The sequence below is a fragment of the Poecilia latipinna genome, unplaced genomic scaffold, assembly GCF_001443285.1.
Source record: "Poecilia latipinna isolate Pla-1442-1.1 unplaced genomic scaffold, P_latipinna-1.0 Scaffold1101, whole genome shotgun sequence".
NCBI lineage: Eukaryota > Metazoa > Chordata > Actinopteri > Cyprinodontiformes > Poeciliidae > Poecilia > Poecilia latipinna.
The window spans coordinates 184,673-197,752 of record NW_015113717.1 but is presented as its reverse complement, the minus strand read 5'-3'; the positions used below and the strand labels follow the sequence as shown (position 1 = coordinate 197,752).

The 13,080-nt window shown below is 38.3% G+C and overlaps 1 protein-coding gene and 1 long non-coding RNA gene across 4 annotated transcripts in view; both read left to right on the top strand.

Annotated features, from left to right (window-relative positions):
- Window positions 1–12,090, top strand: part of LOC106959614 (uncharacterized) — a 16,915-nt gene extending 4,825 nt beyond the window's left edge. The window contains exons 2-3 of the long non-coding RNA XR_001427396.1: window positions 327–329; window positions 12,079–12,090. This is a non-coding gene — a long non-coding RNA (uncharacterized LOC106959614). The remainder of the gene's footprint in view (window positions 1–326; window positions 330–12,078) is intronic.
- tdh (L-threonine dehydrogenase) lies at window positions 4,753–11,346 on the top strand. Of its 3 annotated transcripts, none has more exons than XM_015052314.1 (9): window positions 4,753–4,920; window positions 6,824–7,018; window positions 7,379–7,421; window positions 7,549–7,619; window positions 7,929–8,078; window positions 8,315–8,487; window positions 8,608–8,698; window positions 9,947–10,216; window positions 10,365–11,346. In XM_015052314.1, exons 2-9 carry the CDS (start codon window positions 6,832–6,834, stop codon window positions 10,502–10,504), a joined length of 1,125 nt encoding a protein of 374 aa, XP_014907800.1. In that variant the 5' UTR covers window positions 4,753–4,920; window positions 6,824–6,831; the 3' UTR covers window positions 10,505–11,346. The 3 variants fall into 3 exon arrangements, with proteins under 3 accessions (XP_014907800.1, XP_014907802.1, XP_014907799.1); XM_015052316.1 differs by lacking the exon at window positions 4,753–4,920 and adding an exon at window positions 5,675–5,764; XM_015052313.1 differs by lacking the exon at window positions 4,753–4,920 and adding an exon at window positions 5,823–5,877.
- Window positions 12,091–13,080: the final 990 nt, after the last annotated feature.

Here is a 13,080-nt window from a genome sequence, read left to right as displayed (position 1 = left end):
CTAAAATGTCTGTTTGATCTGCAAAGGATTTTATCATTGATAGAGATTTTTGGTATTATCATTTTGTTATTACTTTCAGTCTAATGTTATTGTGATTTTTAGTTTAAAGTGTTTTCTTCCTTATGTGTGTATAAACTGACCTGGAGGTTACGACTGACTTTTGGTATTATCATTTTGTTATTACTTTAGTTCATATTCAGTCTTACTTTAGTTCATATTCAGTCTAATGTTAATCAGTATTATTGTGATTTTTAGTTTAAAGTGTTCTCTTATGTGTGTATAAACTGACCTGGAGGTTACGACTGACTGTTTCATCTTTATGTGAGGCAGTTAACTCTGTGTTTCCCAGGCCTTAATTCTTATCAACCAGAATACCTCCTAACTGCCTGTGAGCAGTCGTATTTTGTCTCTTGTTTATCCTCCCTCTTTGTTGACAGTTTGACCTAGAGCTGAACTGGGCTCAGATATCACACCTGGAACTGAGTTGCTGGTTTGTTTAGGTTAGAAGTTTTACGACCTTTGTTGTTTTTTTCTGGCTGTTCTGCTTGACAATAAAACAGGGGCTCACGCGAAAGCAGACCAGAACTCTCTGTGAACGGCTGATGATGTTGTTGATGGAGAGTTATCCTTTTGCAAAAGCTTTGTCTATGAAATTCATATACGTTGTCTGTGGTCTTTTTATATAGGTTCGAGAAAAATACCTATCAACCTTAAGGTGCATCGATTTATAAAATGTTTTAAATGTTTGGAAATTTATATTAAAATATCTGCTAGAACATTTAAATTGTGTTGCTGTAGGGTCTTTCAGTAGGACAACTATCCAACACATTGTTTCTTACAGGAAAAAAAAAAAGTGCCAGTTTTTCTCCAAATCAACATGGAAATGTGTCACTACACACATGCCAAACCTTTTTTTCACAGTCATCTCGGTCCTCAGACCAGTCCAACAGAAAAGCTGCAGGGTGAACTGAAGATAAATATAAATATGAGGACTGTGGTCAAACTGAAGAGATTGTGAAACAGAAATAGCTAACACTTCATTTCCCTATAATATGTATTAACCTTATTATAGGAAAGAAATTCTTCTCCTATTGGCAAAAAAAAAAAAAAAAAAGGACTGTACAAAATTTACTGGTAATTTTGGCACCGGTAAATTTTGCTTCACAGTAACAAGCAGTGTGTTATTGTTGTTATGTATGTAACTTCATAATTAGCTTACATGAACAAACAAACCATGTTACGTGAGATAGAGGAGCAACTTTATTAGTGTAACTGCGGAGGGCATCAGTTTCAGTCTGGCCCTTCCCCTTCCCCTTATAACTTGTTTCAAAGTGAGTAAACAGCAACCCAGGAAGCTCCCCATTGCTGTGACGAAGCAATCAGCTGATGATGTGTATCAAGAATAAATAGCTAGAGAGCAACTGCTTTATACAGGCACGTATTGGCAGTCACATTGTTTATCGCTCAGCTGCGCCGCTTGCAGTCTGTTTTCCATTTTTTAACTTAACCACATGTAACCATGCAATTTATGAAATTATCTTGAATCAATTATCTTCTCAAAATTTTTCTAAAACTGTATATTAGTTCTTAGAAAAATGTACATTTTGAAATTTTGAAAACTTAAAAAAAAATCTTCATTATAAAAAAGTAAATATAACATTTTGCTGTTTCTCTAATTTATTGTTAAAATATATTAGAGATAGATTATGAATTAAACATATCGTGCTATTAAAATGAGTTTTATTAGAGGTTTTGATTGGGTTGCGCAGGTTTTACACGTTTAGTTTTACCCTGTGTTTGGGCTGGAGTATTTCAAATTTGGCAACAGTAGCTAACGGCGCCATTTTTGTTATTAATGAGCGTTACGCGCATGCGCCATGCTGGATTTAAAAAAAAAAAAAAAAAAAAAAAAAAAAAGACGCAGCCTGCACCTTGCCGCGCAGAGACCAAAAACTGTCGGTCTGATATTCATGAACTTTGGGAACTTGATTGAAAATTATATTTTCTGATCTCCCAAGACGCGGAATCTGAGTGGACGCCCAGCCTTATGACTGAAACTTTTGAAATCGTATCGGTGTTTATCGAGATCTAGTTTGGCGTCTTGTACTTGACCTAGGAGTAGGCCAAAGTGATGACAAGTAGGCCGCGGGAACGCCGTGTTTGAAATCGCTGCGTTGATTATTCGGTAAGTTATTTTTCGGAAACCTTATTTTGAGTTGTTTGTCTTTTTCCACCGATGACGTTGATGAAGCAATTTTTTGTGTCTAAACAGAGCAGCACACAAGTAGAGACTCGACCATGGCCTCTCAGCGGCGGTTTGTTTGGTTGCTGGTGTCCCTGAAACATCTGATGAGATATATTGGCATCTGGAGTTAGCAGTTGATCGATTATGGATATACTACAATCAAGCTGAGGAATCGCTTCCGTCAAGCTGAGGATTCAAGGTGCCTGGTGGATCCGCCCGACCCATCAAAAGTTGGTTAGGTCAAGCAACTATTCCAATGGAGGGTCCAGAAGACATCTCAGGGTAGGAGCTGTTGGAGGGTTTTGCTGCTGATGCTAACACTGTTGAAGGCCAACCTAGGCCTCTTGGTGTGCTGGTTTGGTTTGGTTCTCTGCTGAGAGTCAATGAGCTGAGAAGGATTCTGCTGTTTTAAAACCTTCGGTCTTTGGATTTTTAGTATTTGAAGCAGTTGCTGTGATCTTGTGACCTGTGGAGGTTTAGGTGTAACAAGAATATATCGAATCTGAAGTTCCTGGCTCAAAGTCAGTTGTCATGTGAAAGAAAGAAGGCTGCCAAGGATTTGGCAATTAGAGGCTGTAGAAAGTGATTCAGTTTAGGCTTTGTAAATATCACTATAACAATCCTTGATAACATGCCTACTTATTAGTACTAATATAATGTGGCTATTTTGACATTGGCATAGCTTCATTAGGAAAATATTTATCTTTCCAAAGAATATCAAATATGTTTTTGGGTGAATATAAGGTCTTCAACATACATAATTTTTTTTTTTACCTATTTAATATTTAGTTTGAAACAAACAGGTACTAGGTGAGGGATTGGACCAAGAGCAGCCCAAAGATCGCTTAGAAATATAAACATAGAATGTTCCTATTTAGAGGTGGAGATATAGACAGGGTTCCCACTTACAACCAGAGTTATAGACAGAAGTCAGAGTTTCTCCTAGTGTTTTGTCAGCCTGGCGGGCCACCAGGCTTTATTTGTGCCCCCACCAGGCTATGGGTTATTTTAAATGGGGATTTTTCTCCACTAGTGACTGTAAAGACAGATTAAAGTAAAGGTTTATAGTTGAGACATTGAATTGCCATCCCATCAGCTGCCCGTTGACTTCACATGCTGTTATTTCTGAGTTTTGATGCCTGATCTTGCACCTCCGACCTTCTGTAACTTGACATTTTTTAACCCAAACACACAGCAGACAGCCGATGAACGACCCCAGCAGCTCTTCCATCGGGCTCAGCAGGTTTTCTGGAGGAAACCTTGAAAGCTTTCCCAGGTGACGCGTCCTGATTGTTCTCCATTGTGACTTGAAACTTCCTTGGCAATCTTTCAATACCTGCAGCAATTAATGCTGCAGGTATTTTGCTGTTTAAGTAATATTTAAAAGTGAGTTTTTGAAAAGTGATTTTATTCTTGAGTTGTTAAAGGGTTTGACTTGGAACCTGGACCTGTCCTGTTGTCGCCTTCCCATCCTCAGTTTCCAATTGCATGATTTGTTTCTCTGTTTCTACCAAAAACTAGATGAATAAAGTTTTCAATCTGGTGTTTTGTAAATAAAATTGTTCTTTTAAAAAAAGATTTAGTTGAGACCAGAAACTTCATAATTCCTTTTATTTTGTAGTTTCTGTTTATTTATTTAGGATAATTTGAATGTCTTCCAGTTCCAGCAAAATGTTCATTAGAATAAGTAAGTTAGCACTTACTTCCTAAAAGTTAGCAGGTAGGGCTAACTTTTGTTAGCACTTAATATAATTGTTTGTGTGCTAGAAGTGAGCTAAAGTTGGAATCATTTGTTTGTGCCAGGTTGTAAATATTTATTTTGAAGCATGCTGGTAGCTTTATTATGTGAGATATTGAAGCCGTGTAATAATAGCGGAACAATAGTGCATATTAAGCATATCCTATCATTTGAGGTGTACAGTGACCTGCGCAATCCGGTGGATACATTGTGGATACGTTGCATTTGACAACAGACTGCCATACAACGTATTCATGCGCAAAAAGAGCTTGCGGTGAATGATCCGCAGATGTTTGTGTTGAATTGAATTTCAATAAGAACCTTTCACCCATCTGATATTTATTCTCTGTATTTAAAATATTTTTTTAAAAGGTAGAATATTCTCGGAAAAGGATTAAAGCACCTGCGATAGCTTTTCATTTTAAACGGGTAGGATATTCTGATGAAGGAAGTGATATTTTTGTGTTTTTGTCGTGTATATAAAGTGTTCCAGTGCTATGCTAAGCATAACTCCCAAGCTTCCACTCCAGTGTCGTCACTCAAAGAATGTTATCCAACGATAATATTTGACATTAACACAACCTGCTGTCGTTTTTGATTTGTAAACATCACGGTAGAAGTTTTAGACGCGTAGCACCGCAACGGTAGGAAAATCTGATGAGGTAGCACAGATAGTCAGAACACCGCACCTCCGAGGCTCCACCAATCAGAGTCCACCCCGGGCCGGCACCCTGGAAGCAGATGGCCGCTGATATATATAGTAGAAGGCGAGGCTGATGCAACACCGAACTGAGATAACACCCGAGCATCACGTCAGCGCGTAGGAGGAGCAACCCAAAGCTGGAAACCGCATCACTTATTTCGCTGTCTTCTAAAACCTGGTCTGACATCCTCTTTGTTTCTTTTTTTTTTTTTCCCCCAGCGATTCTCATAACCGGTGAGTAATCTATTTTATTTTATTTTTTTATACATTCAAGCTGCAATTCTCCGTTTCATTTTAATGTATGCAGGCTTTTCAAAGAATTGTACGAATTAGCATATTCTCTACCACGTGCGCTTTTTTCACAATGAGGTAAGCGTGCTCACGTTACACATATTTATTTATTTATTTTTTTTTTAATGTAAAAATGAAACATAATTTTATTGGGAAGAAGCCTATGTTCTTTAGCAGAAGGTTTAAGATGACTCGGACATCTTCACCCGGCTTTCGGCCTGCTTTTTGTATTCATTTAGAAAAGGAAGAAAATAATTTAAAAATATTTCAACCCCACTATATCTAATTAAACGCTGAATATTGTGATACGTAATGTTTTAAAACTATTGGTAAGGTAGCGAACATTTATTAAACATATCAAAGATGAGGCGGAGGAGGAGGTCTCAGATATTACACAATTGGCTCTCCTGATGTCTGCGTAATCTTACTGGAACGTGCGTAAAGGAAGTTGAAGAGCGAGTAAAAATCAATAACTTTTGTTATCGAACGTTTTATTTTCTCAGAAGGTTTTTCTTTTCATCTTTTTTTGTGTCCTGTAATATAGAGTCCCTTGCATCTCTTTAAGGTGCTCAAGACAGAGTAGTTTAAGTGATTCCTAATGCCTTCCAAAAATATTTCTAAATCCGGTCGTTGAGGTCGCCTACCTTGTTCTTGGCACCGTTTTCTTCTTTGTATGTCACTGTACGCCCTCTCTCCCTGATTGGCTCTCTCTGAAGGCAGGGCAGTATAAATACTCTCACGTTACATGCTTTCCAACTTTTTGGAAGCCCCAAGTTAGCACCCTGAGGTAAGTCACGTATGTCACGTCAAGGATGCGTGGCGCAAAAGTCGGGTCGATATGCAGAAACACAGGGGTTGCAATGGTTTACGCTATGAGTCGGTGTCTGGTTGGGGTTCTTTGTGAGATTTTTCATTTTTTAGATTTATTTTATGTATTAAATATTTTTGTTACATTCAAACGTCGTCGCTGATGCGTTAATATTCATGGTGCAGGAGCCTTCAGAAAGTTTAGAAGAGTCCAATTGGGGGCCCACTATTATTCAAAGCCACAGCACAATTTCAGGATTTTAGTTGATTATGTCTGATTTAAATGTGCATATTATTAAACTGTCTTTGGATTTTTTTAAAATATCCTAATAATTCATATGTTCAAATACTCAAACAGAAAAAAAAGCTGATTTGATATTTTGGACATGAATTTCCGAGCTGTAGGGCCAAAGAGAACAGACTTCCAAAAATTGTCACAGCAAAGTACCAACAACAGCCTGCAAATTAATCAATGCTTGTACTTTTCGCTATGGAGTTCATGTGCAAACAAACATACATGAATTCAGACGAGGATTACAAGTTAATATGAGCCTCCATTGGTTCCTCTCCTGGCCTCCTCTGTTGTGTATTTCTCACTGTTATGGTTTTTGGATAGCCATTGTCTATTTTGACTTTCCCTCAGCACAAATATGACAACTAGATTTGAATTATGATCATTATATAATATTTCTGAGAAATAAAAAAAGTTACACAAATAAAAGAAGAAAAAAAAAAGAAAAAATATTCCAGAGTGAAAGTAGTTTTCAACCCAGCTTTGGTGACATGCTGCTGGTCAGCTGGCTGGCTAGAAATAAAGTTACGGTATGTTTGTGCTTTCTTAGGGCTATGATTGCAACAGAAATAAGACAATCTATCCTATATTTAGAATTTTAACTGGAAAAAACAATCAATTATTTCAGTTTGAATGCAGATCATGTTATCCATTTTTACTTCACTCTGGTATTTTACTGAAGGCGATCTTCTGTAAAAGTCTTGTACCATCTCTTATCTACTTTTTTTTTTTTTTTTTTTTTTACAGGTTCCAACATGCCTGTTTTCAGAAACCTCACCAAGGTAGCCAAGCAAGCCCTGCTGAGCACCCCGGTGTGCGGCTGCCAGCCCCTGACGGTGGCTGTGCGCACCATCAGCTTCTCTCCCCGGCAGGTTACATCGGATGCAAGCTTCCACTCTGTGTCTTTCTCAGAAACGGATCACCCCAAGGTGCTAATCACAGGTATGGGGCATCTCATTTTGGCAATATTTTTGCTCTGTAATGTAAAGCAACACAATGACTTCCTGAAAAGCAGTCTCCTTTTATTGCTCCTCAGTTAAGATGAGACTTGTGAATGTAATGTGTGAGCTCGAACAAACTGTGCTCTGAAGGAACTTAAACAGCAGTGGGATTTGTTGGCAAATAAAGCTGGAAGCGGTTTCTGGTTGAGCACAAAGAGTTGAAGTCAAGTGCAGCAGGAGGGTTTTCTTATGGCCCTCTTTTGCAGTTGCTCAAATCTCCATGGAAATGGGCGCTGAAGATCATTAGCTGCACCTCATTGTTTCGGTGCCACTTCCTCACATGACTCTGTATCATTTACAGGTGGCCTTGGGCAACTTGGAGTCGGGCTGGCCAAACTTCTGAGGTCAGAATTCTCATTTGTTTTAACAATAAAATTCTGCAAATAGTTTCACAGCTAGCTACATGTGTTATATAAGCTGTAACCTGTTTGTAATGCATTTTATCTCTCCTAACTCTTAACTCCCTTGCAGGAAGAGATTTGGCAAGAACAATGTCATTCTGTCTGACATCAGGAAACCTCCCAATAATGTGTTTCACAGCGGTGAGTGAGTAAGCTTCAAGTGTCTTCAGAGATGTTATCTCCTCAGTGTTTGGTCAATAGACAACCTCATTGTTCAACATAAAGTTCCTTGATTGAGCATGTGACTATTGCTGAAACCTTGAAGAAAGTCCTTTATTTCACAACAGTTATCTTCGCAATCATTACAACAGGCTTTTAGCTTTCTTTAAAATGTTCACATGTAGAAATGTTAAAACCCTAAAGGCTCCTCTATGAAAATCACTGAGTGTAATCAATTATTGAAAATTATTGAAGTAATACTCACTTTTTACATTAATCTGCCACCATCAGGTCCCTTTATCTACTCAGACATCCTGGACTACAAGAACTTACGAGAAATTGTGGTGAACAACCGCATCACTTGGCTGGTTCACTACAGCGCCCTCCTCAGTGCAGTCGGAGAGGCTAACGTGGCCTTGGCACGCTCTGTGAATATCACTGGTGAGTAAATTAACTTAGACGTGGTGGCTAAAATTAAAAACTTTATTTTTCCAAACCCAATGAGGATAAGAGGATAAGCTACAACTCTACAAGATTAGAAGCAGGACATTTGTACCCTAAATATTGTACAAATAGCTGAAAATGCACATACTCCACTTTCTTGAAACATACTTTTAGAATGAATTAAAATGGCTTCATTTCAAATAATGATGGCATTCTCAATTTTTCCTATTTAGGGCTTCACAATATCCTGGACATTGCTGCAGAGCATGGCTTGCGGCTGTTTGTCCCAAGCACCATCGGAGCTTTTGGTCCCTCTTCGCCCCGTAACCCAACGCCAGATGTGTGTGTGCAGAGACCTCGCACTATCTATGGGGTGTCCAAAGTTCATGCAGAGTTAATGGGAGAGGTGAGCGCTTTATTCTGTATATCTGTTGCCAGATTATCATCAAATTATAATGCAATCTCATACCAACCTTAAACTTATTGAAGTGAGCATTTTCTAATACACTTGTCTTTGACTTTTTAGTATTACCATCACCGCTATGGCCTGGACTTCCGGTGCCTCCGTTACCCAGGAATCATCTCTGCAGACTCCATGCCAGGAGGTGGCACAACAGGTAGGAATGATGAATCTAAAATTAACTATGGGAGTTCCTTAAGGTTGTTATTTATCTCATCAAAAAGCTTTAAGCTCTATAAGGGGCTTAAAGAGGTTTAAGCTCTTTCTGAGACTTCATAAGAACCTGCGATATATTTAGTTCTCTGCAACGAGTTGCAGAATATAGAATGGTGATCATCTTTAGATCATAAATTTGCTTGTTTAGTTCCTCTATAATTCATATTCCACGTGCCAGAGAATCATTGGGCAGCATATCAGCACAATCCTGTTGCTCTATTAATGTAGCTGGAGAATGTTTGAGATGTAATGAAAGTGGTCCGCATATGTTATTAGATACAACCTAGTCAGATTACCGTCACAAGATGTTGGGGAAAAGCAACGAGGTGTGTGTATCACACGTGACACCAACACGTGGAGTTGTCACAAGGCTAATAAAAAAAATAGCACATCTGACATAGGGGCCAATGTTTGTTTTGAATGGTTTTCAGTGGTAACAAGTCAACATTTTAAATTGGATTTGGGGGTTTAAAAGAAGTGGAATTGATATAATAAAAAGTAGTAGTTACAAATCCTTCATACTCTGGGTTTTGCTAAATAAATCAATATGCAGATGACATGCTTGTATTCTTGAATGAAAATCATGTAAATCTGTGGTAAAAGTCTATAACTAATGAGTCAATTATTATTCGAAGTAGTGAAACTAATGTTTTGGACAAAATTAAAGTGTCTCCTAGTGGGTGTATAAAAGGATTTTTTGGTTTTTGTCAGTGTACCGGATAAACTTTAGTGACCGCATGTAAGCAACCCTAGTTGGTGGCAGTCAAAGTGACATTTGGAAATGTGTTTAACATACTTCATGTTATTAAAACATCATAGGGAAGTGAAGCATGAGATGAATAATGACCTCAGCTGGTGTAATACCTTTCCCATTTAATGAGCTCTATTTCGGTGTTCTAGTCCTTGTCATGTTGCAAACTTCTTAGGCAGCCAAATTCAGAGTTTTTGTATTTTTATGGCTGCTCTATCATTGTCTGCATATTTCTTTTCACACAAATAGACAGCCATTGCAACCAAACTCTTTCTGTCAGCAATTGGAGCTTTTTTTTTTTTTTTTTTAATAAAGTGTCTTGCACTTTAATTTAGTACATGTTTATTATTTCAAGATTATCTAACATCAGAACTGCTGATATAATAATGAAAAAAAACAAAACAAAAAAAAAAACAATTTGATTCTGTTCCTGTCCAGACTATGCAGTTCAGATTTTTCACGATGCGATCAAGACGGGCAAGTTTGAGTGCAACTTGAGGCCTGACTCGCGGCTACCCATGATGTACATCGACGACTGCCTACGCGCCACCCTGGAGGTGTTGGAGGCACCCGCTGACACGTTGAGCATGAGGACATACAACATTAACGCCATGAGTTTCACACCTGAGGAGCTGGCCCAGGAGCTCAGGAAGCAGATGCCGGAACTGGAGGTCACGTACAACATCGACCCAGTACGACAGGCAATTGGTAAGAATCTATAAACTAACATATTTTAGGAATTTTTGTGCAGATATTGATTTTTTTTTGTCATTTTGGTAACAAGAGTGTTCAAAACTCATCAACAAATTTTATATTTTATCTACTTTTTTTTTTTTTTTCATTTTTTATCTTGTAGCTGATAGCTGGCCCATGGACTTTGATGACTCCAACGCACGGAATGACTGGGGATGGAAACACGACTACGATCTCCCAGAGCTGGTCCAGACAATGCTTAACTACTTAGGTGTGGAAACGTGCATGGCTCGTGCCAATTGAGAAGCCCTGTTAAAGTATATATATATTTTTGTATATAATGTAAAAGTTTTACCCAGGGGAATAGAGAAACTTGGTCTGTACATAATTGTTCTCTCAATTCTCTGAGCAAAAAAGAGAAGTAAAGGGCTGTGCTTGCCTGCTACATGGCTACCATCTCTACAGAATGTAAAGGTGAAGTACAAGAGAAAGATAACTTTCTGTTGAACATCTTGTTTGCTCGCCTTTTCCTTTTACTTCTTGGACATTCAGGTTACAAAGTGAAAAGGTGAGGAGTCTGTGCCAGGTTGAACCGCTTGATCAGTAGAAATCGATTACTAGGAGATTGACCTGCATCTGGAGGGAGTTGCACAACATTTTGCAACGTTTTCTAATGATTTTCAAAAATGCTGATTGTGCTTTTTTTTTTTTTTTTTTTTTTTTTTTTTTTCCAGGAATGAAACTTAAGAGTACAAGCTGTATCTTTGATTGTACTGTATGTGAAGTGACTCAGCGTAAAGATCTGGGGAAATGATTAACTGATACTACTCAGTAATTAGTTTATTTTTCATATTCTATTATTTATTCTTTCCCTGTTAAATGTTTGGAAGCTCTGTTGCCCTAAATCATTTGATGATCTGTTCAGTTTTTGTTATTTAATATTTTTTCACCAGCGTTGACATTATTTTGACAAACAAAAAAAAAAAGACAGACAATGGGAAATGTGACTCCACATGTCACATTCATGCTCAGAAATATTTAGGTAGTGTCTGCAAAATAGATTACTCGTTTCTGTGTGTATGTGAGAAATTCTGCCAGTTCTTTCAATCACGAAAGAAATTTCAACAATAAATATTTTCCATATATTTTCTTGTTTATGTGTAGTTTTCTTTGGGGAGGAAGGTTGTCTAATCCTTGCAGTTTCCCTCAAGTCATGTGCCCAACATACAAAATACTGTGGCTGACAACTAACACTCCAAATACACCTGCAGCATAGCATAACATTGTGGTACCCAGGTCACGCTGAAGGGATTATTTTCTTCAACATGAATAGAGAAGCTGGTCATAATAAGCTAAAAACAAGATAATACGGAAATGAAAAACCTGTTAAAGACTGAGAAAAGTCTTGCGATTTGTACAGGGGTTCGAACAGTTACCCTAATCAGCCAGAGCTGAAGTTAACTTGAGTCACTTTAACACATTTGTGTGTTAGAATGACTCAGTTAATGGCCAGACTCAAGATTTGTGATCTGTGGCAAGATTTGAAAAACTGATGCTCACAGATACATACTCCTTACATACAAACTGACTAGCCTTGAACTGTTTTGCTGTTTTTAAATAAATGATTTGGGTATGTAAAATAAATGTAAAAAGAAAAATCAAAAACAAATCAACAGTTTCCTGTCACTTCACCAGGAAAACTGAACAATATCAAAGGATGTAAATCCTTTTGCAAGGAACTGTATTCCTCACGTGTGTAGGCTGTACCATAATGTGCATGCATGCTGTTCTGACTGGCTAAAGTTTGTGTGGTCAAAGAAGCGAAATTACGCCCACATGCAAATGTAGATTTTGTCCGTCTTCAATGGAAATGTGAGTCAACCTTTGGGAATTGCTTTCAAAGTTTTCTGGGAAAAGGGATGGCAAACAAGGAAATGTTCTTTTATTTTGTGGCTTAACCTGTTGAAACTTTGTTACGTAAGGCGTCTTTTTAGAAGTATGCACACATACTTGGAGTCTAGCTTCCCACTGAGCTCCTCCTCGTGCCCTGTGGGGCCTGGTAGTTTGTTTATGCATTGTGCTGCAGATTATGTTTTACTGCAGGAGAAAATAAAGGACAGGAACACTATAAGAGCTGATGTTCCCTGTGAGGTCCTGTCGCCATCGCAACGATGCCTATCTCTTACCCCACACATTCATGTTGGGGGGGGGGGGGGGGGGGGGATTTTTCTGGAAAGTGTAACACTTACAGTTAGAGTGACCAGGCTGCTGAGTCATTCAGTCTGGCATGACTGTGATGCTTCACAAGATATGTTGCCAATATATGCAACTTCATGACTGCATATCTGAATAATTAAACCTCACACCCATGCACCTGGCAGTCTTGGTATGTGAACACAGCAGCATTAACCAGTCAAGCCTGTGTTATGTAACTTTGCTCTAATCCCAGGAAATGGTTTAGGTGTAGTTTTTGTATTAGATAAGAGTTTCACACAAATCCAATCCAATCCAGTTTGAACCGGTATGATCTGAAAATAATATCTGTTAGAACAACAGAAGAGGGGAATCATGTTTGTTTTAATCCAACAAGGGGAGTCTGTGCAACTTGGGTAGGATTTTGTATCCGGAGAGAGTGCGTTATCTTGCAGTTTTAAATTTGCAATATGTCAAATTTTTTCTTTCAGAGTCAAGAAGTAACTTTAGGACTCTAAACAGCAGCCGTCTCATGTTAGGTCAAAGTGATAGCCAAGTCTCACCACAGGGTGTGAGTGTACAAGTTGTCTCCTGTTACTTTACAGACAGGAGCTATGTGTGTCTCACAGGAGTACAGGTTATGTAAGAGTGACTTTTGTATTCAGTCTGGGTGTTTACTCTGAACA

Excerpts from the sequence above, each read along its gene's own strand:
- tdh (XM_015052313.1), top strand. The coding sequence starts at position 5,838 with ATGGTTTACGCTATGAGTCGGTGTCTGGTTGGGGTTCTTT. Across the intron at positions 5,878-6,823 it reads GTGTCTGGTTGGGGTTCTTT|GTTCCAACATGCCTGTTTTC; the intron begins GTGAGATTTTTC and ends TTTTTTTTACAG. Across the intron at positions 10,217-10,364 it reads CCCAGTACGACAGGCAATTG|CTGATAGCTGGCCCATGGAC; the intron begins GTAAGAATCTAT and ends TTTATCTTGTAG.